This window comes from Aotus nancymaae, unplaced genomic scaffold (assembly GCF_030222135.1).
Source record: "Aotus nancymaae isolate 86718 unplaced genomic scaffold, 86718_ANA_hifiasm-v0.15.2.pri h1tg000009l, whole genome shotgun sequence".
Classification (NCBI taxonomy): Eukaryota; Metazoa; Chordata; class Mammalia; order Primates; family Aotidae; genus Aotus; species Aotus nancymaae.
This window is the reverse complement of record NW_026988420.1, coordinates 11430508-11456936: the sequence shown is the minus strand read 5'-3', so window position 1 is coordinate 11456936 and position 26429 is coordinate 11430508. Positions and strand designations below refer to the sequence as shown.

General features: G+C 40.3%; 1 protein-coding gene across 3 annotated transcripts in view; it reads left to right on the top strand.

The window, feature by feature from the left end:
* Positions 1-24737, top strand: part of HTR2A (5-hydroxytryptamine receptor 2A) — a 65703-nt gene extending 40966 nt beyond the window's left edge. For all 3 annotated transcript variants that reach the window (XM_012465159.2, XM_012465158.2, XM_012465157.2), the window contains one exon: positions 21850-24737. In XM_012465159.2, the coding sequence (XP_012320582.1) occupies positions 21850-22652 (803 nt within the window). In that variant the 3' untranslated portion in view covers positions 22653-24737. The remainder of the gene's footprint in view (positions 1-21849) is intronic.
* The last annotated feature ends 1692 nt before the right edge of the window (positions 24738-26429 follow it).

Below are 26429 nucleotides of genomic sequence, written 5' to 3'. Positions count from 1 at the left end.
GTTGAAAAGGCTCTTCTTCAAAACCCTGCTGCATTTTCTACCTCTTGAATTTCATAAACTTGCAGTGTATGAAGAAACGCTTCACACTTGCTTGGTTCGGAAAAATAAGTTAAATAATTAGGTTTATTGAAGTGTCATTAAAAAGATAAAACATTGTATCTAGGTATTTGCATTTATTTCAAATCCTTTGTAAATGGTGCATTAGTTTGATTACAAACCTATGAGGGATTTTTTTTTATTGTAATGAATTTTTAGAAATTTAAATTGTATACTCTTACAAAAGAGTTGAGAGCATACTGACAGGGACAAAGACGTACTTGAACCTTCTCCACTCACTGTCTAGAGCACCCTTTTCTAAGATAAACGTATAACCAGAGATGAAGCAAGGCAAGGGATTGCTTTGCTCTACGTCTTCCGTCCCAAGCCCGCACTGGGTCTCTGACCTTATTTTGGAATGTCAAAGAACATACCAGTCAGGAGGAAGGCATAAGGAGGAGACAATGGTAGCCAGAGGAAATACCATTTGCACCAATGCCCAAAGCTGTTGCAGACTTTTGGCACCCTTACTTTCAGAGACCCCACCCATATCACATATTATGCATAGTATGCCACACTAAATGTAGCTGTATATACTCTACTACCAGCTGATCTGGCTAGTGGACATGTTATGTTTTAGATATTTACATTTTTTTTCTTTTTGAGAAGGAGTCTTGCTCTGTTGCCAGGCTGGAGTGCAGTGGCACAATCTCAGCTCACCACAGCCTCCGCTCCCCAATGCCCAAGGTTCAACAATTCTCCTGCCTCAGCCTCCCAAGTAGCTGGGACTACAGGCACACACCACCACACCCGGCTAGTTTTTGTATTTTTAGTAGAGATGGGGTTTCACCATGTTGGCCAGGCTGGTCTCGATGTCTTATCCTCATGATCTGCCCACCTTGACCTCCCAAAATGCTGGGATTACAGGTGTAAGCCACCACGCCCAGCCTAAGTTAAATATTTATTAATTTTGAGATTGAATTTTTGGGGGAGCAATATTTCCTTTTCTCTGTCTTAAAATTTTTGTAGCAAAGTCTTCACCTGCCTACTGGCCACCCCACCTCAGGCATTTTTAGCGAGGGAAAACTTTTGGGTTCTGTCTCCAGTTTACATGTTCCCTGGCCACACAGAATGGAGAATGTCCCAAAAGCATAAGGGAAATCCAATGAAAAAAGCAGCCTGTATACCTCTCACTTGAGAGCACCTTCCCCATCCACCCACACTGAACTGGGAAAGCAGAAATTGAGACAGCTACCCAATGAGACTGATTTATATCTCACACAAAGCTCCACCCACCAGAAAATATATTTGACCACATCCTGTGAAACTGCCCCTCTAAAGGTCACAGTGGTTACATATCAGCCTCTTCACATGTTTCAATAGAAAAACAAGGAGTTCCCTTGAGTTTAAGCAATCTATAGTATCACTTCTCCTGGAAGGCAGAGTGAGAGAAAAGGGGGTGTACTGGTTTCTGAAGGCTACTGTAATGAAGTACCACAAACTCATTCGCTTAAACCAGAGTTACTGTGTCACAGTTCTGGAGGTCAGAATTCTGGGAATCAAGGATTGGATCCTTCTGAGGGCTGTGAGGGGGAGGCAGGTCTATGACCTTTCCTTAGCTTCTGGTGGGACATTAGTCATCTTTGGTGTTCCCTGACTTGTAGTGCCATCTCCTAGTCTCTGCCTTCATCTTCACAGAGTGTCATCCCAGTGTGCACATGTCTGTGTCCAAATTTTTCTCTTTTTATAAGGTCAGTCACAGTGGATTAGGGCCCACCTAATGACCTTACTTTAATTTGCTCATCTACAAAAGCATCTATTTCCAAACAAGATCACATTCACAGCTACTGGGGATCACTTGAGGGGACATAGTTCCACCATAACAGGGTGGGGAGGGATCTGTGATTTCCTGGCCAAAGGCATTATTCTGTTGCTGTCTGGAATGCTATCAAAATGTTAATTATGTTATGACATCTCTCTCCCTAGGAGTCCCTGCTGACTTCTTCTATTGACCGTGTAAGATCTTACAACTCCAGGGCAAATTTCAGCCTCAAAAGCACTGATGTCAGAGCCAGAGATGGGGATAATGATATTTTGTTCTGATATAGGCTCAAAGTCACTATTTGAAGTCCTGGCTATAAAAATTAGTTCCAGCAGCTTTCACCGAAAGCTGGTCCAAGTCTGAAATGAACTAAATTGCATGAGCTCTATTATGTGCCCCTCTTGTAACATAAAAATCTAGCAAGACAGCAAAGTCTAATAGATAATCCTAACAGAGGAGCAAGCACACAGGTGTGGCAGCTGAGGAACGCCTAAGCTTGCGCTCTTTGTGATGCCGCCTATTAGAAACACTGCTGATCCTCCCGTCAACTCCAGTTAATGTTTCTGTCCCGTTCAAGCTGAAAATGTTCAAATTCAGCTCATGTCTATGAGCATCTCCTGAAAGCTCATCACTGCTAGGCACTATTCCATTTTATCTCACTTCATCCTCACAACTCTGAGAAAAGAAACTTGTTAGCTAAGAATCAAATCTAGACTTGACACTTGAACTGTGCTGGTCCCCCTGCTATTTAACATTCCAAAGTAAAATACCCATGCTACTGATGACTGGGACCCCCAGCTCAGTCACTCGGGCTAGTTTTTCCTATAGTCTTTCAGGATTGAAAGTAGACTCAAGCTGTCAGGTCCTGTTACAAAAGTAGGCTAACTGGAACTGTAGACTTTCTCCTTTAAACCTAACACAAGGAAAAGATTGGCGAGTCAAAACTAGCATAAAAACTGCAAAAATCCTCCAGGAAAATAGACGCTCACAAAGTCCATGTATGGAAGAGAAATGTAGCCCAGAAATTTCTAGGCATATGAAAAGCACAACTGTAAAATTGTTTTAGATAGAGGAGAGCCGAGAGCCACAGGCAGCGCAGATGCTGGAAGAGTATCCACGCAACCCTGGACGGGAGCCGGCCCACCCAGTGACCATGGCAATGCAGAGAAAAAGCAACGTCAGCCCAGTGTCTTCTCCAGCAAGTGGGGTGGCTTCAGGATAGGGCTGGCAGTGGGGATCTCAACCTTAGCAGCACATTAGAATCATCTGGGGAGCTTTAAAACAGCCTGATGCCCTTGGCCTCACCTGCACTGCATAAAATCGGAATCTCTATGGATTCAACCCACCATTGGTGTTTAAGGCTGCCAGGTGATTCCAGTGTGCTGCCAACAACCACTGAGAGCACACAGCAAGGGAAGAGAGCAACCAGCTGGCTTCTGAGCTCTTTCTCCTGCCAGCCCAAGGGTTAGGGGGTTGGGAGCCAGAAAGTGGACCAGGCAGATGCGCACGGAGGTATCCAGCAAGATGTGGGCAGATGGAGGATCTCGGATCCCACATTTCAGTGCTGGAGGCCATCTGCCCTAAGGCCCACCCCTCCCTTTCTTCCTAATCAAGATTACCAGGAGGTACGCAGGCTGTAACCCCTTCTCCCGATGTACTATATCAATCATAGCATCTTACATGCCCGGGGGTGGGGAGAGGCGGGGGGGATATAAAGTCACAGGAAAAAATTTCTAGGCATATGAGAAGCACAATCTCTATAAGATATAGACAACAAGCAGACCAACTTTAACCCAACAATTCAGGAGTAATGCACTATATTAAGGAGAAAAAGAAAAATCAGATTGGTACAGACTACAATACTGGATGCGGCATGATAAATAAGCCTAAGAATTACCAGAAAACTTACAGAAAAAAAAAAGCTCTAGAACTATTATAGGACAGACAAGACCTAAGTAGATTAAAAAAAAAAAGATATAACATGTTCAAATTACTGGGGTAACTTTGCATTGTAAACTGTACAACTAAGGTGTTCATTTTCCACCAGATTTATCTACAGTTTAAACAGTTTTAATCCAAGTGTTAGAATTTTTGAGCATGACAAAGTGATTCTAAAATGTTTATGGGAAAATAACAGTTGATTACACCCATAGCTTGTATGTGGACAGGACGAGGAAAGAAATCGCGGCTTCCGTCTCCCAGTCTGGTGCTAATTTCACCCCACCTGTCTACAACTGTGAACTGCATTTTAATAGCACATAAAGAAATACACTGCATGCAACGCCACTTCTTAAATCATAGAACAATTATCCTGCTCACAGGAAAGCTTAGACGTTAACACATCAGTCTGAATGGCATCATAACTCATCGAGTTTGTCCCTTTGACAGAGGATTTTTGTAGAGAATACCACTCCAAACGCACAGGGACTAAGGCAAGGCTATGACCGCAGTGGGAAGAGGGGAGCGCTCGGTGCAGGCAGACGCGGCCAGCCCAGCCGAGAGAGCCCCGCTTTGCTGACTACCTCCATGAGCATGAGCCCCTACAGCACCGCCCAAGCGCCTGAGCAGGAGAGGTTCCCGCAGTGTGTGCCCGCTTCCTACTGCTGCTGTAGCAATGACCACAAACTGAAACAACGCCGCTACTGTTGTTTTAAACCAACAGAAATTTATGACTTACGGTTTTAGACGTGAAGAGTCCAAAATGGGTCTCACCAGGTCAAAACCAAGGTGTCAGCAGAGCTGCATTCTTTCAGCAGGCACTAGGAGAAAAAATGTCACTGGCCCCTACCAGCTTCTAGAAGCCACTTGCACTCCTTGGCCCCTGGTCCTTTTCCTGTATCTTCAGAGGCAGCCAGTACAGGTCGAATCCCGCTCTTACTGAATCGCTTTGACCCCACGCACCTTCCGCCCTCATCCCCTTTTAAGGAAACCTGTGATTACATTGGGTCCACCTGGATAATCCAGGACACGCTCTTTATTTCCAGGTCAGCTGTTTGGCATCTTTAATTCCCATCTGCAACTTTAATTTTTCCCTGCCACATAACACAACATATTCACAACTTCCAAGGATTAGACATAGACATCTTTGGGGACCATTATTCTGCCGATTACAAAATGCATCAAGTTCAAACATTTAGCAGACTAGAGTAACAGCTTCCTTTTTACTATCACAAAATGTAGAAAAGCGCTGAATAAATCATCAGGAAGTTTGCAGCCTCTTTGGCTGGATCCACAACTGCCTTTCATGCTCAGAATATTGCTAAAAGTAGAGTCTCTCTCCTAGTTACTCTACACCATCCTACCCTTGTAAAGCCACCTGGAAAACTGAAGCAACTTTTCAGAAATCCCTGTTTCCATCATACAGACATTCTGTGCGAAAGCGTTCTTTTGGTCTGACTTATTCTAATAAATGTTTCCATTTAACTTGCATGTATGCAACCCAGCAAATTGACTTCTCCGTAGGATATTAAAGTTAGTGTGTTTTGTGCTGTATGTATCTGTGCATGTATTATGTTTGAACCAGAATATGCAGTATGTTGAAGAGCTCATTCTTTATCCTTTTCCTGCTTTTCTTATAAACTATTTGGCTCATTAGATGTTTACTGTGACTTTTGTTTCCTGATGTCTTTTAAAATTAGAAATTACTGCCATATTCTTAGAAAAGTACTATCCAGAAGAAATAGAACTATGAAGATATGAAACTGTGATTTTACTAGGAAACACACACACACAGACACATACACACAAGACATAGTGTTTGTATACCCAGGCCCAGTGATTCAGAATCTTTTTTGTGTTGTGGAGTATTGGGAGAATTACCTCTTTTCTGAAAAATGTACGTAGTCACATAAACTTCTGTACTCCTTTTCAAAGGGTTTCTGCCACATCCTCACCCACACCCCAGAAACCATCTGCAGGTTAAGTTGGAGGGAAAACATTCAATATCAGCACAGGTACATGACACCAGTCAGCTGGAAGCCATGGGAGGAAAATAAGCATGGTAAGAAATAGTGGAGGAAACTGTAATTTTAAAAAATGTTGATCTGGGAGTTGTGCATTAAAGACTTGCAGTAAACACTCATTGGCATTAAGTTATTAAAAGATGGTTTCTACAGCTTAGTCACATTTGTATCTCTCCTAGGGGAAGCCATCACCAGTCTTCCCGTGGACAGCATGTAAATAGCTCTAAATGACAAATGTATAGCCCCTGCAACACAAGCACAGATAAAAGGAGGCCTGTCCCAATAAAAAGATTTCGTAGGTAGGACACAGCATGAATTCCGGGCTCCAGGTCCAAGAGCCAGCCTCAAGCAGCAACTTAGGAAGCGGTGACTCTTCAAGCAGCAAGTTTTCTGAAGTGAGGGAGTGTGATCTCCAAGCCCGCATGCCTAATGGCGAAAGTGTGCTGAGGCTACAGAGCGTAGCAAAGGACAGACTGCAGAGCCAGACTGTGTCTCAAAATTCTAGTTTCACCGCTTACTGTGTGACATTTGACGACGTACCTAACCTCTCTGTGCTTTTGCTTTCTCATCAGCAAACAGGGATAATAATAGCACAAACTCACAAGGTGACTGTGAGGAGTAAGTCAGCTAATCTGTATAAAGCACTTAGGATACTGCCTGGAGCACAGTAAGCAGCATATAAGTATTTGATGATATTATTTGTTATTATTATTATCACTACCACCACCACGACATAGTCCTCCCTGATGCACTGTTAGGATGTGAAGATAGAGGATTATTATTAACCAGGATATTAGAGAAAGGGCCATGCTTATGGAGAGTCCTCAAATTAACTAGCTTTACCTTCATCTTCTCTAAAGCCCTAATTTGTCAGCATTGTTAGTTCCCCAAATTACCTATATTTGGGTGATTTCTTGCCCTTGCCCCAATAACTAAGGTAATGAGGAAGTCTACTGGTTAGTCATAATTGTTCTCTCTTCCTCATTTTATGTTGCACGTTTCCAAAGGCCTCTGCATTTGCTTACTCATTTATTCCAGAAATCTTCATCTCATGTTTAATATTTAAATATTATGTGCTATGCACTGTCTTAGGAAAAGTATCTGCTTTTATGGAGCTCATATTCATGTAAAGAGAGAGATAACAAGCAAATAAATAGACCAACAAGATAATCTCATACAGTGGCAAATGCTAAAGAAGAAAACAAATCAGAGAAATGTGCTACTGAGTGACTCAGGGAGGGTGACGAAGGCTGATTAGGGCATTCACATTGATGCCAAATAAGAAGCAGCCAGCCATGGGAATTTCAGTAGAAAGTGGCATGTTCCTGGCAGTGGGAACAGCAAGTCCCAAGGCCCTGATGGAGTAACTGGCTTACGGGTTTGAAGGAGCAGAAAGCAGCCAGTGCAGCTGAAGCATAGTAAGAAAGGGACAGAATGAGAGGAGAGGAAGAAGAAGAGGTCAGCAGAGCCACATCTCTGAAGGCCTGTATCCAAAGTAAGGAGTTTGGATGGTATTCTAAGGGCAGTGCGGGGTCTCTGAGGGTGTCAGGCTCAAGGGTACACAGATAACGATGGAAGCCCCCCAAGAGCAGTGGGGAAGGTCTCGTGGTAATTCAGGCAGGCATCCTAGTGGCTTAGAGTACAGAGATGGCAGGGGAGAAAGAGAAGTGAGCAGATTTGGTCATAAAGTATATTTTGCAGGTAAAATTAGAATAGAATATTAGGTAGACTTATTAGAATGTTGGTGAGTCTTTTGCAAAGGTAGGATAAAGGAGACTCCTAAGTTTTCAAGCTGTATATCTGGATAGATGGTAGGACCATTTACTGGGATAATGAAAGGTGGGGGTGAGCAAGTGCAACCCAGAATCCTAGTGTGACCATGTAAGGTTAGGGATGCCCAGCAGAGACATCCAAGTTGAGAGGCCCAAGGAGGCAGCTAAATGTCTCAGTTGTTAACTACTTATCATGACAATGCTTAGCCCTTGGGGTGGAACTTTTGTTCGTTTCCCATTTCTATTCCTGCTTCCCATGTGTAAGTAATATCAGATCTCATTAATTCCATATGCATCTCAAAATTCTTTACAAGTAAACACTCTTAATCCTTAAAACCCCAAAACTATTAGCTACAAAATGAAAGCAATGAAAAAGCTAACTAAACTCTTCTGATGCAGTGAAAAGAACCCTAGATGAGGGTTCATGAGGTTCAGATTCTAACAAAAAAAAAAATTGAAGTACAGAAGAAAACAAATCAGATGTAGATTTGAGTCTTAGCCCATGCATTTATTAATTATGAGACCCAGACCAAGTTATGGAATATCTTGGAGCCTCAGTTTTCTTCATCTGTAAAATGGGAATAATAATTCCTTCCTCATGAGTTCTTTGTGAGGATGAAATGTGCTGACATCTGTGAAGACCTACGCAGTGTCTGCTGCATTGTGGACACCTGTTATTTCCCCCACTTTTTACCTATTAAACTTACACAGAGCGCTAACAGCTCTACCTTGGCTCATTAACTATAAAAGAAAGCTGCTTCCCTAGATGATCACTAGGCTCTATTTCATCTCTGAGAAAAAATCTGTACAACATCTTGAAAACAACCAGATAAACTTCTTGATTAAAGCTTCTTTTAACCTGAACTCAGTGCATCCTTCTGCAAACTTAAGGCATACTTAAGATTGGGGAAGACGGCATTCACAAGCAGAAATTAAACCACAGAAATGTCTCTCCAATGCAAAACAAACAAACAAAAAATTCTCCCTCCAAATCACTAATGTTTCAGGGTATGTACAGCTTTTTAGAAGATGGAATAAATGAAATCTCATAGAGTAGCGGCTTTCATAGCACTTGCTGAAAGATAGTAAAACCAGAACCTTTTCATCTTGGGCGTCCCTGAGCTGGAAGGGAAGTTTGGAGGTCTCAGCCAACCAGACTGTTGGGTGATAAAAAGTGAAACTGTGAAGAAGCTTCTAGAATCCTAGAAGTTCAAAGAGACAGTGGCTAAGACAAGAGGGAGATACAGAAGTTTTGCCTGGGTTACAAGAAGAAGATGCTAGTTAGGGACTTTCTGTGCCCCCAGATAGTGCCCAGGAACACTCGTCTATGTGCATGATAACAATTTTTATATGAGTCCCAGAGGCATGCAACTGAAACCCAAACTAAGATTCTGCCTCATCTCAGGATTTAGGACCCAAAACAAAAAGTTATTTGGGCCTTGTGGTACAAATAGTGTCACTTGATCAGGACAAGAACAGTGACCACAAGAGCAAGGCCAAGTTGAGAAGTCCATAAGAGATAGGAATAAAGAAAGAAAGAAATCAGATGCAGCCTTGTTATGCTGCCCAGGTGGTTCTCAAACTCCTGGGCTCAGGCAACCTCAAACTCCCAGGAGCTGGGACTACAGGCGTATATCACCACACCCAGCTACTTTTTCTACAATTTTTATATTTCAATCTCACTACAGAACCAATAATATAAGTAGAGGAACAATCTCTCCTATGGAGTATATAATACCCAAATATAAGTGTCCAAGAAAAACAGCTATGTGCTATTTGTTGTACAGTTTTTCAACTAAAAGGTGCCAGGGAGATTCCATGATTACCACAAGTAGTTTGATCCACTGAAGATTTATACTGGCAAAAATACAGATGTCACACTAGTATGATTTAAAAGTCAAAGTATTAATATTTATCTAATTAAACCTTACCCAAATTTCATATTTTCTCTATTGGGGAAAGCATTTCCTAATGTGATTTTTCGGTTGCTATGTATCTTCCAGTTCATTTTTGTTCAGCCCACACCCTGTTACAGTACTCATCAATCTTTTGTTACTACCAACATTAAATAAAATTTTTAAATCAACTAAAAAAAAAAGAAGAAGAACCCAAAAGAAACTTTTGAAAGCTCTAAACCTGTGCCAAGCTAATTGAATAATGAAAAATGTGTCTAGCCCACAGATCTGTTTTGTTTGGCTTGCACAATGTGTTTTGTTTTTTATTGTATTGAACTTAATTGCCCTCAGACACTATCCAGTTTACCAAGCACCACTCTTCCTACCATCTTATCCTCCAACACGTAACTCAATTACATTACTACACTGGCCCTGTGAGCATTGATAGCTATTGGTATGTAGTTTATGTTTTCAGATGAATTCATTTTTAACTGTTAAACACTTGAACATATGTTGACTACGGCGATGCCAGAAAGAGAGAGGAAGATCATAGGCGGAAAAAGTGGGAAATTGAAAAAGGGGAGAAATCCTAGCAGAACCATCTTTGAAAGAGGCAATCCCACTCATTTCCCCAATTAGAGCCGCTACGGATCATGCCATAGTCAAGTGAAGTGGGTGCCTGCCATATTTCTTTCAACTAGCCTTTCAATATTTTGGGAAATTTCCAAGTATTGGAACTCAAATTCCCACCCTTCTTTGTAGCTAGGACATTGGCTTATAGGCTCAGTTCCACCAAAGAGCAGCATGCTGGCAAAACTGCAATTTGGAAAATAGCAAAATGAACAAAGAGGAGGAACCAGCCACCCTCATTTTTGCCAGCACAGCTGAGGTATCAGGTTTCCAGGGCTTGCGTGACTGAATTCCCACTACAGAAGAGACACTAGTGACACTGTGGCAGATCCTTCTGTTGTCTTGGGTGAGGAATTGATTCCGTATTAATACAGACTTCTGTGCAAGGAACTGATTCCATATTAACGTAACATCTATGAAAAAAGCCCCAGATTTTATATGACCATCCTCGTTCCCACAGAGAAAGTACACAGTGGAAATCTCTCTTTTGTCCATGTTCTGCGAATCCCAATGTGTACTTTTAAGGCAATATGACATTGCACACCCATTACTCAGCACCCTTGGCACTTGACTTCATTGTCACCATCCACTGAAGAGGCCGTTCCATGTTTACTAAGGAGACCATTATCAGCCGTTCTGGGAAACATTCTTGCTCTGCAGGACCCCTATCTTGGGTGATGAACTGGTTCCATATTAACAGAGACCTATGTGCAAAGTGGCAAGCAATGCACAGATTTTTAAAATAAAATATAAAGATGATAGCAAACTGGTTTTCATTTCTGTTAGCACCAAACAAGCGTGGTTGGAGGTTTCAGCTACAGCAGAGATTTTTAGACAGAATGGAGAACTCTGGGCATTAAGGAAGACTGTAGAACATTCTTCTCTATAATTTCTAGTTATTAGACAATACTGTATTTACTATGCAGTATTTACTTTACTATCTAAGGGTAGCAATTCTCATTTATATTTCTCATGATCATCTTTTGAAGGGTACACCATTAATCCCCATTTTACAGGAGAAAAAAACTCAGATTAACTGACTTGCTTAAAACCAGACGGGATGCAAATTTGGGTTTTCTCACTACAAACTAATGGCTTTTTTCTACTATAGCAGTGGCTTTCCAAATATATTCTGCAGGTTCTCAGGGATCCCTAAGATCCTTTCAGGAAGTCCATGAGGTCAATGCTATTTTCAAAATATAATCATGCATCACTTAATGAAGGGGATATGTTCTGAAAAATGGATCATTAGGCAATTTTGTCCATGTGTGACCCTTACAGAGTGTACTTACACAAACCAAGATGGTGTAACCTACTCTGCCCCGAGGCTGTGTGGGACAGCCTAGTACTCCTAGGCTACAAATCTGTACAGAGTATTATGCACTGAACCCCATAGACCATTATAACACAATGGTAGTTGTGTATCTAAACATATCTAAACACAAAAAAGGTACGGAAAAAATACAGTGATATAATCTTATTCTAATTTTAGGGGACCACTGCTGTGTGCGCAGTCCATTGTTGACTGAAACATTGTTATGGGTGCATGACTATGATAAGATGTTATTTTCCTTTCTCCCATTCACTCTTTTAAGAGGGTAGAGAGTTTTTGAGAGGATACCTTGTATGTAACTTCACAACCGACTGAAGCAGAAGCAGATACATGAATCCAGCTGACTTCCATTAAGCCAGACATTCATGATTTTTTCAATCATAAAACAATGCCACTTTGTTTTCTTTCTGAAAGATATAGTTATTTTTCATTAAAATAGGCTACTTATGTTAATGTATGATAATAGGCTTATTACAATTATTTTCAAATGAATTGATAATTTTAAATGTCCTGTTTTAATTTCTAATAAAGTAAATATTGACAGATATTTACTTTATTCCAACCCATAGAAGCAAAAACACTCCAGAGTCCTCAATAATTTTTATTTTATTTATTTATTTATTTATTTATTTATTTAAAGATGGAGTTTCACTCTTGTCGCCAAGACTGGAGTGCAGTGGCACAATCTCGGCTCACTGCAACCTCTGCCCTCTGGGTTCCAGGGATTCTCCTGCCTCAGCCTCCCGAGTAGCTGGGCTTACAGGTGCCCACCATCATGCCCAGCTAATTTTTGTATTTCTAGTAGAGACAGGGTTTCACCATGTTGGCCAGATGCTGGTCTCAAACTCCTGACCTCAGGTGACCCACCCACCTCGTCCCCCCAAAGTGCTGGGATTACAAGCATGAGCCACTGTGCCTGGCCCCTCAATAATTTTTAAATGTATAAAGGAGACTTAATACCAAAACAATTCAGTACTGCTATCCTATATAATATCACCCTTGGAAAAAATCCAGTATAAGCACAGATTTACCTTGAATGTTATTTTTTAACAATTTGATGCCAGTGCTAAGCCTAGTTTTCTGCTTATATCTCTGGATCCTCTGCCTCCCTAGCCTTTTTTTGGAATGATGAATTAATGAATGGTAGTGAAAGGTGTTAGATTGTAAAGTAACTGATTATAGACCCACCCACCTTCTTCCTCTTGAATTCCTCAAGTACCTAGGTCAGTGTAGGCTTAATTACTATTTGATTGATGGATGAAGGAACAAAACTGATTGCTATCACAGGTATAGGACCTGCTTGATGCTTCTGGTAAGTGATAAGCAATGTGTGCACTTGCTCCTGAGATCACAGTTGTGTGCCAGACAGCAGACTGCCCCAGCCCCAGCAAGTCCAGGCGTACCTTGGTCCGGGATGTAGAGATCGCTCCTGTCTTTTTGCTTAGGTCCTGATCCCTGTTCAGATTCTATTCATTCACAGGGCCAGCTCAGCTCCTGTGGCTTTCCCAGAGATGCCAACTCACAATGAGCTTCACACTCTGACATCACATAGGAATTTATCTATGTCGTCTGTTTTGCCTCTTGATCTCATTCTGTCCTGCACTGCTGCCTTCCTAAATCAAATGTGTGTATTTTGTTTTCCCTATAAGATCTTAGACGTCATGAAATGTCTCAAAGGTCTTTTGCATTACCCAGAGACTCACATAGTGCTAAGTAAATTATAATCACTTTCATCTAAATAAATCTTAAAACTTCACAAAATGATTCAGACTCATTATCTCACTGCTTTTTCACCAAAGCCTTGCCTGCAAATTAGAGGAGGCCTCTTTATATTATCTCCCCCTCACAGATGGAGGCTTCAAAGCCAAGCAGCCTAAGGTCACCCTGCTAGTGATTAACAGAGTAGGGAGACAAACCTGTGTCTTGTGATTCCAAATTCTGTGATTTTTCCACTATATTCATGCTCCCGTTTGCTGATACACACTTTTTTAATTTACCTGAAAGACATTTTGTGAAAAATAATGGGCCTAGATCCAGGAAATGAGTCAGAACAGGCAGGAATAAACCCAGGTCTCCTGATTTTCACTAGGCACCATGTTTTACAGCAGTCTTTTCTCTTGTGATTTTAGCTGTTAAGGTGGTCAGCTCACGTGCTGATTAATCCTGTATGTGGCTCCCTCAAAAAAGTATGCAAATTATGTATCATATAAATATCCATTTTCCTTTTTTCCACCCTATGTGGCTAATTGGCAGCCTCATTACTGTGCTTTCCCAATAAAAATGAAGGGAAGCATTATGAAATTATTCAGTAATTTCAAGCTGTGTCTATAAAATGTATTATAATTCCCAACTCTCTCTTTTATTTCTTCCCGCTCTTCTGTTTACCCATCAATCCCACAAGCATTTACTAAGCTCCCAGTATAAGCAGAAGCACATTAGATGCTGGAATGTCTTACAATAAACAGAGGAAAAGATATCCCTGCTATTGATGAGATTATCATCTCATGAATATAATGACTCGTCTAGAGAAAAATTCTAAGATATTGAAAGCATGAACGAGCACAGTATAATTTATTTATGGAGCTGTTGAAGGAATAGGAGTAAGAAAAATAGTTCTTATTATAGAAATAATTAATTTGGGGGAGGTTTTATACAGGGGATGTACCTTGAGATATGTTTTGAAAAAAATTGTAGGATGTGGTTTGGAAACATGATCTCCATCTGCAGCCTCCCAAACCAATCCCAAATAATCTTATGGTTAAAGTACAATGTGTTTTCTATGCAAATGTAGCCTCAAGACCTGCCTCATTCCATCATGCCCTCCAGCCGCCACTCCTAAGCCCCTGCTACATAGAAATCCTGGAATCCCTACTCATCGGTATAGCATTTCAGGGAAAGAGAAGGCATCAAAATTGGTCCAGGACAAAAATGAGAAGTAAGTCTCTGTACCTCCCAGTAGCTGTTTACGTTGCCCCTTCCCCATGGTGCCCTGGGTTTTAGGAACAGCCCAGCATGGCACAGCCACCATATCTCCCTCGGCCCTGCATCACTGAGCTATCTTCTATGTCTTCCCTCCTAGGGCAACCTTCCTTTCCAAGGTCTGTGCCCTCAGGAATCCTCCCTGCTGTGCGTCTCTGTGCTGCTGCAGCTTGAACTTAGGTTAATAGTAGGTATTAGATCTAGGCCCATTATTTTTCACAAAATGTCTTAGGGTATTGTAGGTACACAGAATGGGGCCTCTACGCCAACAGAGACACTGCAGTACAATAGTTCCCCCTTATCCTTGGAGCATACATTCCAAGACCCCTAGTGGATGCCAGACACTGTGGATCATACTGAACCCTATATACACTACGTTTTTTTCTATGTGTACATACCTATGATAGCATTTAATTTATAGATTAGGCACAGTAAGAGACTAACAATCACCATTAATAAAATAGAACAATTATAGCAATATGCCAACCTCACTACTCTTGCACTTTGGGGCCATTCTTAGGTAAAATAAGGGTTTCTTGAACGCAAGCATTGTGATCCCACAATAGCTGATCTGCTGAGATGGCTACTCAGTGACTCACGGGCACACAGCATCTGCAGAGTGAATCCACTGGACCAAGGGATGGCTTACATCCTAGGTGGGGTGAAGTAGGACAATACAAGATTTCATCACGCTACTCAGAACATTTCACAATGCAAAACTAATGAATTGTTTATTTCTGTCATTTTCAATTTAATATTTTCAGACTGTGGTTAACTGGGTAACTGAGGCTATGGAAAGGGAAAGCAAGGATAAGGGGGACTACTGTATACCACGGAAGCTACTGAGAGGAGACACATGTGAGAGGAGACAGGACTTTGGGGCTCCTCAAATCACACTCTGTGACTGGCTGAAAAATCTTGCTATAGGTAGTATCCCCCTGAATAGTTGAAGAGATAACATAAAGAAGAGAGAGAACACCATATGACTATTGAGACAGTCAAATAATTACGTTAAAATCAGATTACAAAGACACTATGGGGTGGGCTGAGTAGCTGGTAATTGCTCGAGCATTAGGACACGGTAGGCTGTTGTGTAATATGATGGACGAGGTACTTTAGGACGCTGCGTACAAGCAAGGCTGGAAGAAAGAGAACTGACTGCTGTGGGTCTGGATTATGTGCCCACCTGCTGCAACCTAACTTTCCAGACACCATGACTGTTTCTCCCCACACCTTCTAGACCAGAGTCTCTGAAATGAAACATGTCACATGTAAGACTCATTCTCCAAGCTTTCAGAATCACTCCAAAATCTGACCCCTTGATACAAATAGGAGAGAGATTATAATACTTTCAAGATGGGGCCCAATAATGTAAGGCAGAGATGAGTTTTTTTCTAAATAAATCTTTACTCATGAGCATGTTGCTAAATATGCACCCTAGACAAAAGCCCTTGCTGTGGGTAGATCGTGTAATATCCACTCATTAAAAAAGAGGCAATGGATGACAAGTTGAATCAAAGAGTTTTATTTTTGTTATTAATATTACTCTTAATTTGTAAATGATAATTGTATCATTGATGAGGTACAATGTGATATTTTGATCGATGCCTACAACGTAGAAAGATGAAATCAAGCTGACTAACAGAGTCATCATCAGAAGTCACCTTGTTACTTGTAATTCCAACAACAAAACAAGGCTCTGATAATTTATTCAAATTACATCATATGGTTCAGATTCTCTTTGGGTTTTGTAACGTATTGTCTCAGAGGAAAAAGTAGATGAAAATCAATCTTTCCTGAGACAAGAGAGATGTGGATGGGTTCCTAAGTGTTACAGTGATGGCTGACAAGCCCCATCTACAAGTCAGAATTCAGTCTCTTCACCTTTCAGTGCAAGATCTTTATATGGAAAGCACAACCTCTAGGCTATGCAATGGAAAGGAAAAGGAAGGTGGGTCCAAGGAGACAGAGAACACTTTATAAGGAATCTATGATTCGGGCAATTAGGCAGCTTCTGCAGTGCACAATTGGTTACAGAGATCCCTGGAGTGGTGGTTGTTTTCATGTTTATGTAGGGCCTGGGTATTTATATTTTTTAAAGTACTAACTTCAGAACCCCTGGGAATGAGGCTCAGGCAATGTAACTTTTAAAAGCACCTCAGTGATTCTAATGTCCAAATAAAGTTGAGAATAACTGCCTTAGTATTTGAAAGAAACTAAATGTTGATTACAAGGATTTAATTTTTGAAATATTTTTCTGGCCTCAACGAATTTAATGTCTGGCTAGAGACTTTGAGATGAAAGAATGAAAGAAAAGTTAATCAAGATACAGAAAAATCACTGGGGGTGGGGTTGGAGAGATAGAGAGAGAGAGAGTTTGTTCCATACATGAAACACTGGCATATTAGTTCATTTTCACACTACTATAAAGAAATGCTCAAGACTGGGTAATTTATAAAGGAAAGGGGTTTAATTGACTCACAGTTCCACATGGCTGGGGAGGCCTCAGGAAACTTACAATCACGGCAAAGGGGAAGCAGGCGCATCTTACATGGTGCCAGGTGAGAGAGAGCATGGGAAGGAGAAACTGTAACTTCTAAAACCATTAGATCTCATGAGAACTCTCACTATCATGAGAACGGCATGAGGGAAACCTCGCCATGATCCAGTCACCTCCCACCAGATCCCTCTCCTCACATGTGGGGATTATGAGGGTTACAATTCAAGATGAGATTTGGGTGGAGACACAGAGCCAACCATATCAATTAGCGTAATTGAGTGCTTACGAGTCATGTTAGGGGCTAGGGCTCTTCTGCCCATCTAAGAAAGATCCATCTATCTCCAAGGAAATATACATATATACACATTTTTCAGATTATGACTATCATAGACTTCCTGAAGCCAATGTTTAAAACCTCAGATGTAGGCCAGGCACAGTGTCTCACATCTGTAATTCCACCATTTTGGGAGGCCAAGGCAGGCGGATCACCTGAGGTCAGGAGTTCAAGACCAGCCTGACAAACATGGAGAAACCTCGCCTCTACTAAAAATACAAAATCAGCTGGGTGTGGTGGCGCATACCTGTAATCCCAGCTACTCAGCAGGCTAAGGCAGGAGAATCACTTGAACCTGAAAGGTGGAGGTTGTGGTGAGCCAAGATCGTGCCATTGCACTCCAGCCTGGGCAACAAGAATAAAACTCCATCTAAAAAAAAAAACCTTGGATGTAGTCATAGACTTTTGTACCTACCTTCAAAGGAACAAATAATAAATAAGCAGTTTTTAAAAATCCACTGTAAGAGTTAAGAACCCTAAGAAGAGGTCTTGATTTTGCTCCCAAATTTCTGTGTGATTCTAACAAAATTACTTAAGCTTGGCAGGCCCAAGTTTTCATATCTGTAGAATGAAAATTTTATCTTCCCCATAAGAAAATGTGGCTAATGTTTTAACAATTTTGTAAAAAATCAATTTAGAGTAAATGAATATGTGAGGAAATACCTTGAAAATTTGCAATTGTTATTGGAGCTATTTGGAATTAATCTGAGAAAAAGAAACATACAGCTTTTGGGTAACTGACATGCTTAGCTAGCTCTCATTTTTATGTACATCTACCTTGCCAACACACCATACATAGATTGAAAGGAAGTTAGCAACTCTATCTCAGAAAGACAGTGAGTCCCACTGGCAGTTGCCCTGTATATTCAATTCTTATTTCCCTGCAATATGAGGATGATCCTGCAGTGTTTACGGGTAGTGTTTTCTGTCAAACTGCTAGAAAATTAATTCTTATAACTTGAAAAATACAGCATGCATTAAAATGCAAAGAAAACGTAGCAGTTTGGGGAAACTGAAACCTATAAACCTAAATTTCTATCTTTTTCACAAGAGCCCCAAAATAACTTGGGTGCCCTCCACCTCCTTTCCAGCTGAGGGCCCTAGGGACTGCCACAGTCCCATTCCCTACAAGAGGCTGGTTATCTAGGAAGGCAATCTTCTTATTTCCCAAGAAATGCACACTGTCTCAGAAAAAGCCCATGATTAAGAATAAAGCCAGTCCTTCACAGCCAGCGGTTCAAAGTGAGTTATTTATCTAGCCTGTGGTAACATTTATGTGCAGAAAATAAGCAGAGCTATGCCAAAAGAAAGACACCAACCAAAGTTTTTGTGTTCTCGGGTGTCAATGTTTCCCATTCATTTTATTGTCTGAGTTTTAATGGAAATAAATAAAAAGGTACATGGAGGATCCAATACTGCCATTGAATTTTGATTGCTGTTTTCCACTCCTCAGAAAAATATACTAAACAAAATACAGTCACATAATTCAAGTTACTGTCTGTTTTGTTCATAAAGGAAAATGCTTTATATGCAGAAATTTGAAGTGAGAGGAGATGTCAGGTCTCCAAAAGCAGCTATTATCAAACCAAGCAGCCAAAGAATTAACGCCCCGGAGATGGCTGTGACCACAATATTGGGTATCAGCCCATGTCTTCACCTCTCCTGGTAGAGGCACATGCTTTTGAGCTGCTTATTGTACCCACAAGGCCTATCTATGTGTACTAGTTTTTTGATATAAAATTTCCTCTCCTCTTCAGAGAGTATTACTTTAACTTTCTGGTTATTTTTTCTCCAACCCTTGCTGACCAGTTACTATGAGTGAGGCATGGAAAAAGAATGGCATATGACAGTATTCAGGATGTTTCTGTCATATACAAAGATGAATGGACCATTTATAGCTGATCAGCTTGATTCCCCCCTCCAAACTAAGGTCCCCCTGCCAGACAGAACAACTCTGCCTGTAACGTCTTAACACATCCTCTTCTAGAGTAGCTTTTTATCCCAAGCATCTAAGAGAGGGATTCTCTATTTCAGTGCAGATGACTCCATCACCCCTCTCAGAACGTGGGCTATTCTGGAAGTGTGTGTGTGTGTGTGTGTGTGTGTGTGTGTGTGTGTGTGTGTCCAACCAAAGACCCTATTCCAAATAATTAAAGAATTGGCATTTTAGGTAAGCCCACATTCTGGTTAATTAAGAATTGCCACTTATGTAAATTACTAGGTCACAAGCAAATAGAGCAAAAGGCTCTCAAGGTAGTAACTTCCTTTGTATTAATTAGAAAAATGAACACTCGAGAGTTTAATAACAAAATCACACATCTTTTTCGGACAGTTGATATCTTGTTTATGTGTATTATGACTAATAGTAATGCTGTAATTCATCACATTAGGAAAGTAATCAACAGTTCTAGCTGTACAAAATTAAAATTGATTGAGACCCTGTGTCACCCTGGCAGAAGCTAATAATTACATCAGTGTTAACTCTATGGCCAATAGCCAAAACTCTTTTAAGCCTCTTTTGGTTTAAAAAGATCTGCTACATAAAATCTAGGATATACAATCTAAGCAAAATGGATTAGAATAAAATAATGTTGATGTACTTAATCTAAATAGTTCTGCAGAGAAAGCTACTCTCATGTTTATTGACCACTGGTAGAACATCACTCTGGACTGGGCACTGTGCTAGGTGCTCTGCAAATGGGATCCATTTTCTCCTCACCACATGCATGAAGGTAGGTTGGTGCCAGCCTCCTATGATAGATGAAGAAGTGAGGACTTAGGAATAAGTAGTCAGTTCAGGGACCCAGAGCCACAGCCAAGACTCAAATCCAGGTATGTCTCAAATGGATGAACAAAGCAGCCTTTCTCATCAGTGAGCAACTATGCCGTCTAACAGGACCTTGTACATGAGTACAGGAAACATCTTTCACAGATCTAGATTCCAACACTTGGAGAAAAACACTCTTCTTAGAAATCAAGAGTTTTCTCATGGATAAACAAAACTAGTCAATATCCAGGGCCTTGGAGGATGTTCCCCTTGGAGGCACAGCTCATCAGTCTCTTCCTGAATGTTCCAAACAGTGGGCCAGGAACAGAGAGGGATGGAGGAAATGAAGGGTCGTTAGCCACATAAGTGTCCTTATGAACAGCTCTGATGTCATTTCTCTCCACCTTCCAAGAATCCTGGATGGGCTTGCATAGGCAAGTGACAAATATTGTCAGTTAAGTCTTTGAAGATAATGGCGAATGTCACTAAGAAACATTTTTGTTGAAAATTACATCAACTCAAGCTAATGTTCTCTCCTGGTCACAATGCCCAGTGTGAGGGGACATGAGGTTAGCACAGTCATGTCTGTGGTTGGATGAAGCGGAACTCTGTTCTTAGTATGCAGAAGTTAGATTAGAGATTCTCCAAACAGCTGTTTCCAAATGGATGGGAAGAGTCAGGCAGTGGCCCCCATCTCTGGAATAAACTGGTGTTCTTAGCTGGTGTGAGACTACGTATTGGACTCTAAAGATGGTCAGAAGCAGTAACCAGGACACTCTGTGTTCTATGGTTCTGAGTGTGCTGAAAATATGGGCAGGAGTTAGAAGGGAAATTTTTTTCTGACTTTTTCTCCGAGGCTGTGCCTGTGATATCTACCACTTGATGAAAGAAACAATCTTAAACTAAGTTATACAGAGTACTTCATTAATGTTTCCTCTCTTTTTTTGTCATCCTGATTCTATCTTTACAGCAGGGAGAATAAGCCATCTCATGATTGCCTTGGACCAACTGTCCCAGGCCAGTAGAGAAAGACACACCTATTTCCCCAGGAGTAGAGAAGTTGTCCATGGTGGGGGTTGGGTGGTGAAACTGCACAACATGGCCTGTTGAATCTCCCTTTAAAAAGGTTCTACTATCATGGGGGTAATGTAGCATAATTAGAGGCCAGGGGTTGCCTGTATTCACTTCTGCTTCCTCCTCTGCCTAATCCCTCTGCCTGGTAAAGCCTTACAGATCCCCCAAATCTGGGTGACATAGCAATGGATCATATAGGCCCATGTTCCCATGTATTATCCCATCCTGTACCTACCCCTTATATTTGTAAATACAAAGTCCGTGGCTGTCTTGTTTTTTGTAATCCACGCCTTATGAATGCTCTCCTACTAAAAACATACAACAACGTTTAGGGAACAATTGGAAATTTGAGCACTAACTCTATATTTAATATTAAGGAAATAGGAAACTATTTAGGAGTGAGAATGATATTGTGAAAATATTAGGTTGTCTAAGAGTGCATAGCTTTTAGATCTATACATATAATCAGAAACATATGGCATAAAAAATTAAAGCTAGATTTATTATAGTTCTTAATAAGCAAAGGGTTAACTATATAGGGCAATAAAACATACAAGGAACTACATAATAAATACTTATAAAACATGTAAGTAAGTCCAAAGGAATTTTAAATTCTGAATCAAGTATGTTAAGCTTTTAAACAATGTTGATATAAAATCCTTTCAATAGCCAACATTGAGTGGTGATGCTCTTGCCTTCATATACTCAATTCCTTAATCGTGTTTCATTTTCTGTCCAACTCCAGGTATATCCATGCCAATACCAGTCTTTGGGCTACAGGACGATTCCAAGGTCTTTAAAGAGGGGAGTTGCTTACTCGCCGATGATAACTTTGTCCTGATCGGCTCTTTTGTGTCATTTTTCATTCCCTTAACCATCATGGTGATCACCTACTTTCTAACCATCAAGTCACTCCAGAAAGAAGCTACTTTGTGTGTAAGCGATCTTGGCACACGGGCCAAATTAGCTTCTTTCAGCTTCCTCCCTCAGAGTTCCTTGTCTTCGGAAAAGCTCTTCCAGCGGTCGATCCACAGGGAGCCAGGGTCCTACACAGGCAGGAGGACTATGCAGTCCATCAGCAATGAGCAAAAGGCATGCAAGGTGCTGGGCATCGTCTTCTTCCTGTTTGTGGTGATGTGGTGCCCTTTCTTCATCACCAACATCATGGCCGTCATCTGCAAAGAGTCCTGCAACGAGGATGTCATCGGAGCCCTGCTCAATGTTTTTGTTTGGATCGGTTATCTCTCTTCAGCAGTCAACCCACTGGTGTACACACTGTTCAACAAGACCTATCGGTCAGCCTTTTCACGGTATATTCAGTGTCAGTACAAGGAAAACAAAAAACCATTGCAGTTAATTTTAGTGAACACTATACCGGCTTTGGCCTACAAGTCTAGCCAACTCCAAATGGGACAAAAAAAGAATTCAAAGAAAGATGCCAAGACAACAGAGAATGACTGCTCAATGGTGGCTCTAGGAAAGCAGCATTCTGAAGATGCTTCTAAAGACAATACCGACGCTGTAAATGAAAAGGTGAGCTGTGTGTGATAAGCTAGTTGCCGTGGCAACTGTGGAAGGCACACTGAGCAAGTTTTCACCTATCTGGAAAAAAAAATAAGAGACTGGAAAATATTAGACCAGTCTAGTGAAACCAACGATCATATCTGTACGCCTCATTTTATTCTGTCAATGAAAAGCTGGGTTCAATGCTACAAAATGTGCACTTGGAAAATGTTCTGACAGCATTTCAGCTGTGAGCTTTCTGATACTTATTTTTAACATTGTAAATGATATGTCTTTAAAATGATTCACTTTTATTGTGTAATTATGAAACCCTAAGTGATCTAAATTAACTTCTATTTTCAAATGGAAACCTTGCTGCTATGCTGTTCATTGAGGGCATGGAATTGAGGTGGTTACCTATTGCTGTACATAAAAATAGCTATAAATAGTGAAAATTTTATGGAATATAATGACCTCTTAAAGAAAAATTCTCTTTAAAACTTACTATGGTATATATTTTGAAAGGAGAAAAAAGACACTAAGGTCAGTGTTACAAAATCTGTATTGCTAAGATAATTAAATGAAATACTTGAGAACATATTTCACTCTTGCTTTTTCATAGATACCATTTTGAAATATTCACAAGGTTGCTGGTATTTGCCGCATTTCAAGTTAATTCTCAGAAGTAAAAAAAAGATTTCAAATGTTATTCTGTAACTATTGCTGCTTTCTCTTCTACTTCTTGTGCTTTACTCTGAATTTCCGATGTGGTCTCGTTTAATATTTGTTCTTCTAGGTAAACTAGCAAAAGGATGATTTAACATTACCAAATACGTTTCTAGCAATTGCTCCTCTAAAACAGCACCATAGAAGTATTTGGTAACTTGCTGTGAAATGACTGCATCATGCATGCACTCTTTTGAGCAGTAAACAGTATACTGATGTAACTGTGCCAGGATTGAGGATGAACTTAGGTTTCTGGCTACTGACAGTAGCGGAGTCTTAGGACATCTCTGTAAAAAGCAGGTGACTTTCCTATGACATTCATCAGGTAAATTGATGCTTTCTAATCAATCAGTTTATATTATTTATTAAAACCATTCAGCTTGGTTCCACCATCATCTATTGAGTGTATATTTATGTGTGAAGCAAATTTTTAGATGTGAGAAATACAATTAAAACAAAATCCTTACCTTTAAAGAAAATGGCTCGGCCAGGCACAGCGGCTCATGCATGTAATCCTAGCACTTTGGGAGGCTGAGACGGGATGATCACTTGAGCCCAGGAGACCAACCTGGGCAACAAAGTGAGACCCCCAACCCCATCTCTGCAAAAAATTAAAAAATTAGCTGATCATGGTGGCACATACCTGTGGTCCCAGCTACACAGAAGGCTGAGACATAAGGATCTCTTAAGCCCAGGAGGTCAAGGCTGCAGTGAGCCAAAGTTCACACCACTGCATTTCACACACACACAAAGACCAAATGAAATGGTCCTAGTAAAAAAATATAAACAGAGTTATTCTGAGAATCCTTTCAATTTATTTCCTTCTTACCTGATTCAGAAACAAGTTTGTTTCAACTGTGAGAGTAGCTTTCAAAAATAAGTTTTTCTGATTGGTTACCTATAAAAGCCAAACAAACAAAGGAGGGGGAAAATACCACTGAGGCTTAACATTGCAATTAATTTAGAAATATGCACCTCAATCTCGACCCAGCTTACAACTACCATAGTTTTCAGCAAAGTTTTTCTTTTATTTCTCCAAAAACTCACTCATTTCAGTACTACTCATTGGCATTGGGCTCCCTAATAGAAAAGCAAACATTATAATATTTTTCAGAATATGGTTACTGAAGAGCAAAAGAGATTAACAACAGTTAATCCACCTTGATATTATAACACTCAAGGTTAAATTGCACGTTTTTACTGGAATCACTGTTAGATATGTGGTTACAATGCTGAAGCATTTCTATTGAATGAGAAATCATTTTGGCCCTAAAACTTTGGAAAAAAAATACAGATTTGAAAACTAAAGAATGTGGAAATGTCCTTGTATAATTTGGAAATGCATAAAATTCTAATTATGTCCTCCTAGATATGTTGAAAAATGGGTTCACTATTTCAAAGCTAGATGTATAATATACTGCTAGTGTTAAGGCTGCAATTGAACTGAACTATTCCTTATGATTACACCACGCTAACTGATGAAAATATAGATGTTAAAATGTCTCCATTCTAACGTATGTTGCCTTCACTTATAACTCTGCACATTTCATTATATAGTAGGGAAAAGATTACAGATTCTACCCCCATGTACTCAATCTTGATCAGAATGAACATTAATGATGCCTGACAGATGTCTTTTGACTACCTATATATTACAAATGTGTACGTGTTTTTTCCTCCCAAAAGTATTCAAGTGTATACTGTATAAGCAAATGTGTAGCTGTATATATGTACAGACATGTTCTCATGCACTTTATTCAATATTTATATATTTATATGGAGGAAAAGCAAGTCAATGAAAACACTCAGTATATACACATGTGTGCATGTTTGTATCATGTTTATTTAAATGTGAATTCATGTTCTAATGTTTCTATGACCTTCCATTGCTGTCAAAGCAGATTAAAGTTTAACAAAAATATCAGCTCTTTAAATAAACTGGAAGTTAATCTAATTTTGCGGAAGAATTTTAAGACAAGTCTTATATGGTCCACATATATAGTTTCTTGATCCTAAATAAAATGGTACCTTTGGGCCCTTTGTTTAGTCTGGCGATTTTCTGACTACTATGGCTTTTTAAACAGACTCACACCTGAGTGAAACACAGTTGTCAAATAATTTATGGATCGGCGATTAAAGGATTCGCTTTTGATCAATACTACTCTAATGGAGTAACAAACCTTGCTCTACTTTAAGTTGGATGATAGATTCCTCTATATTCAAAAAAAGCAATTAACTGCCGTAGTTTGGGGAAACTCAGTTTAAAGCATACTTCATCTACTTGGCTACAGCGCCATCTCATGGTAATTTTTTAAAGTGCTACCGTAGCCAAATTGAACTGTTACTGTACTGCTTTTAGCAAAGGGTGGTTCTCACGTCTGTGCATCAATGAGACATATTTATAAAGCGCTAAATTATTCTGTGCCATATGTAACAAATACAGTGAATATTATTTTATGAACTTATTTTAATCAAGGTGATTCTAAAAGTTTTCAAGAAAGAATAAATAACTGTAAATAAAGTATACTCCAAAATGAATGCAATTTTGTGCAAGTCCATAGCTGTGTCTACTAAAGGGAATTACCCCAAATCTTCCAGGTCATCAGACTCAGAACTCCAGGTATCATCCTGATATTTGGAAGCAAAAAGAGCCTGTGCTTCTGGAAGTCAGCCATGTCACAGAGCTAGGATCCATCTGGTTGGATCAGCTTTATCGTCAGGATTCAGTTTCTAGTTATTTGCAGTAAAAATATACTCCATGTCTGATCACTATGTCTGGTTTCACCAAGCTGAGGAACATAGAGAACAACTTCAGTGCCCTAAAAGATGTGCACAGGTACGTGTGGTATACACCAAGACGTGTACACAGGTGTGCATATGCACACATGCATCAACATATGCGCGCGCACGCGCGCGCGCGCACACACACACATTCTTTCACAGGAGATCATTTGAGGAATTAAAGTAAACCAAGGAGGCATGGTATCATTGAACAAACTGGAAAGTTACACTCATTCACCATTTCATCTTTAACTGCAGGGAAAGTATATTGGGTGCCTACTGTGTGCCAGGCACTAAGCTGGTTGCTTTACTTGC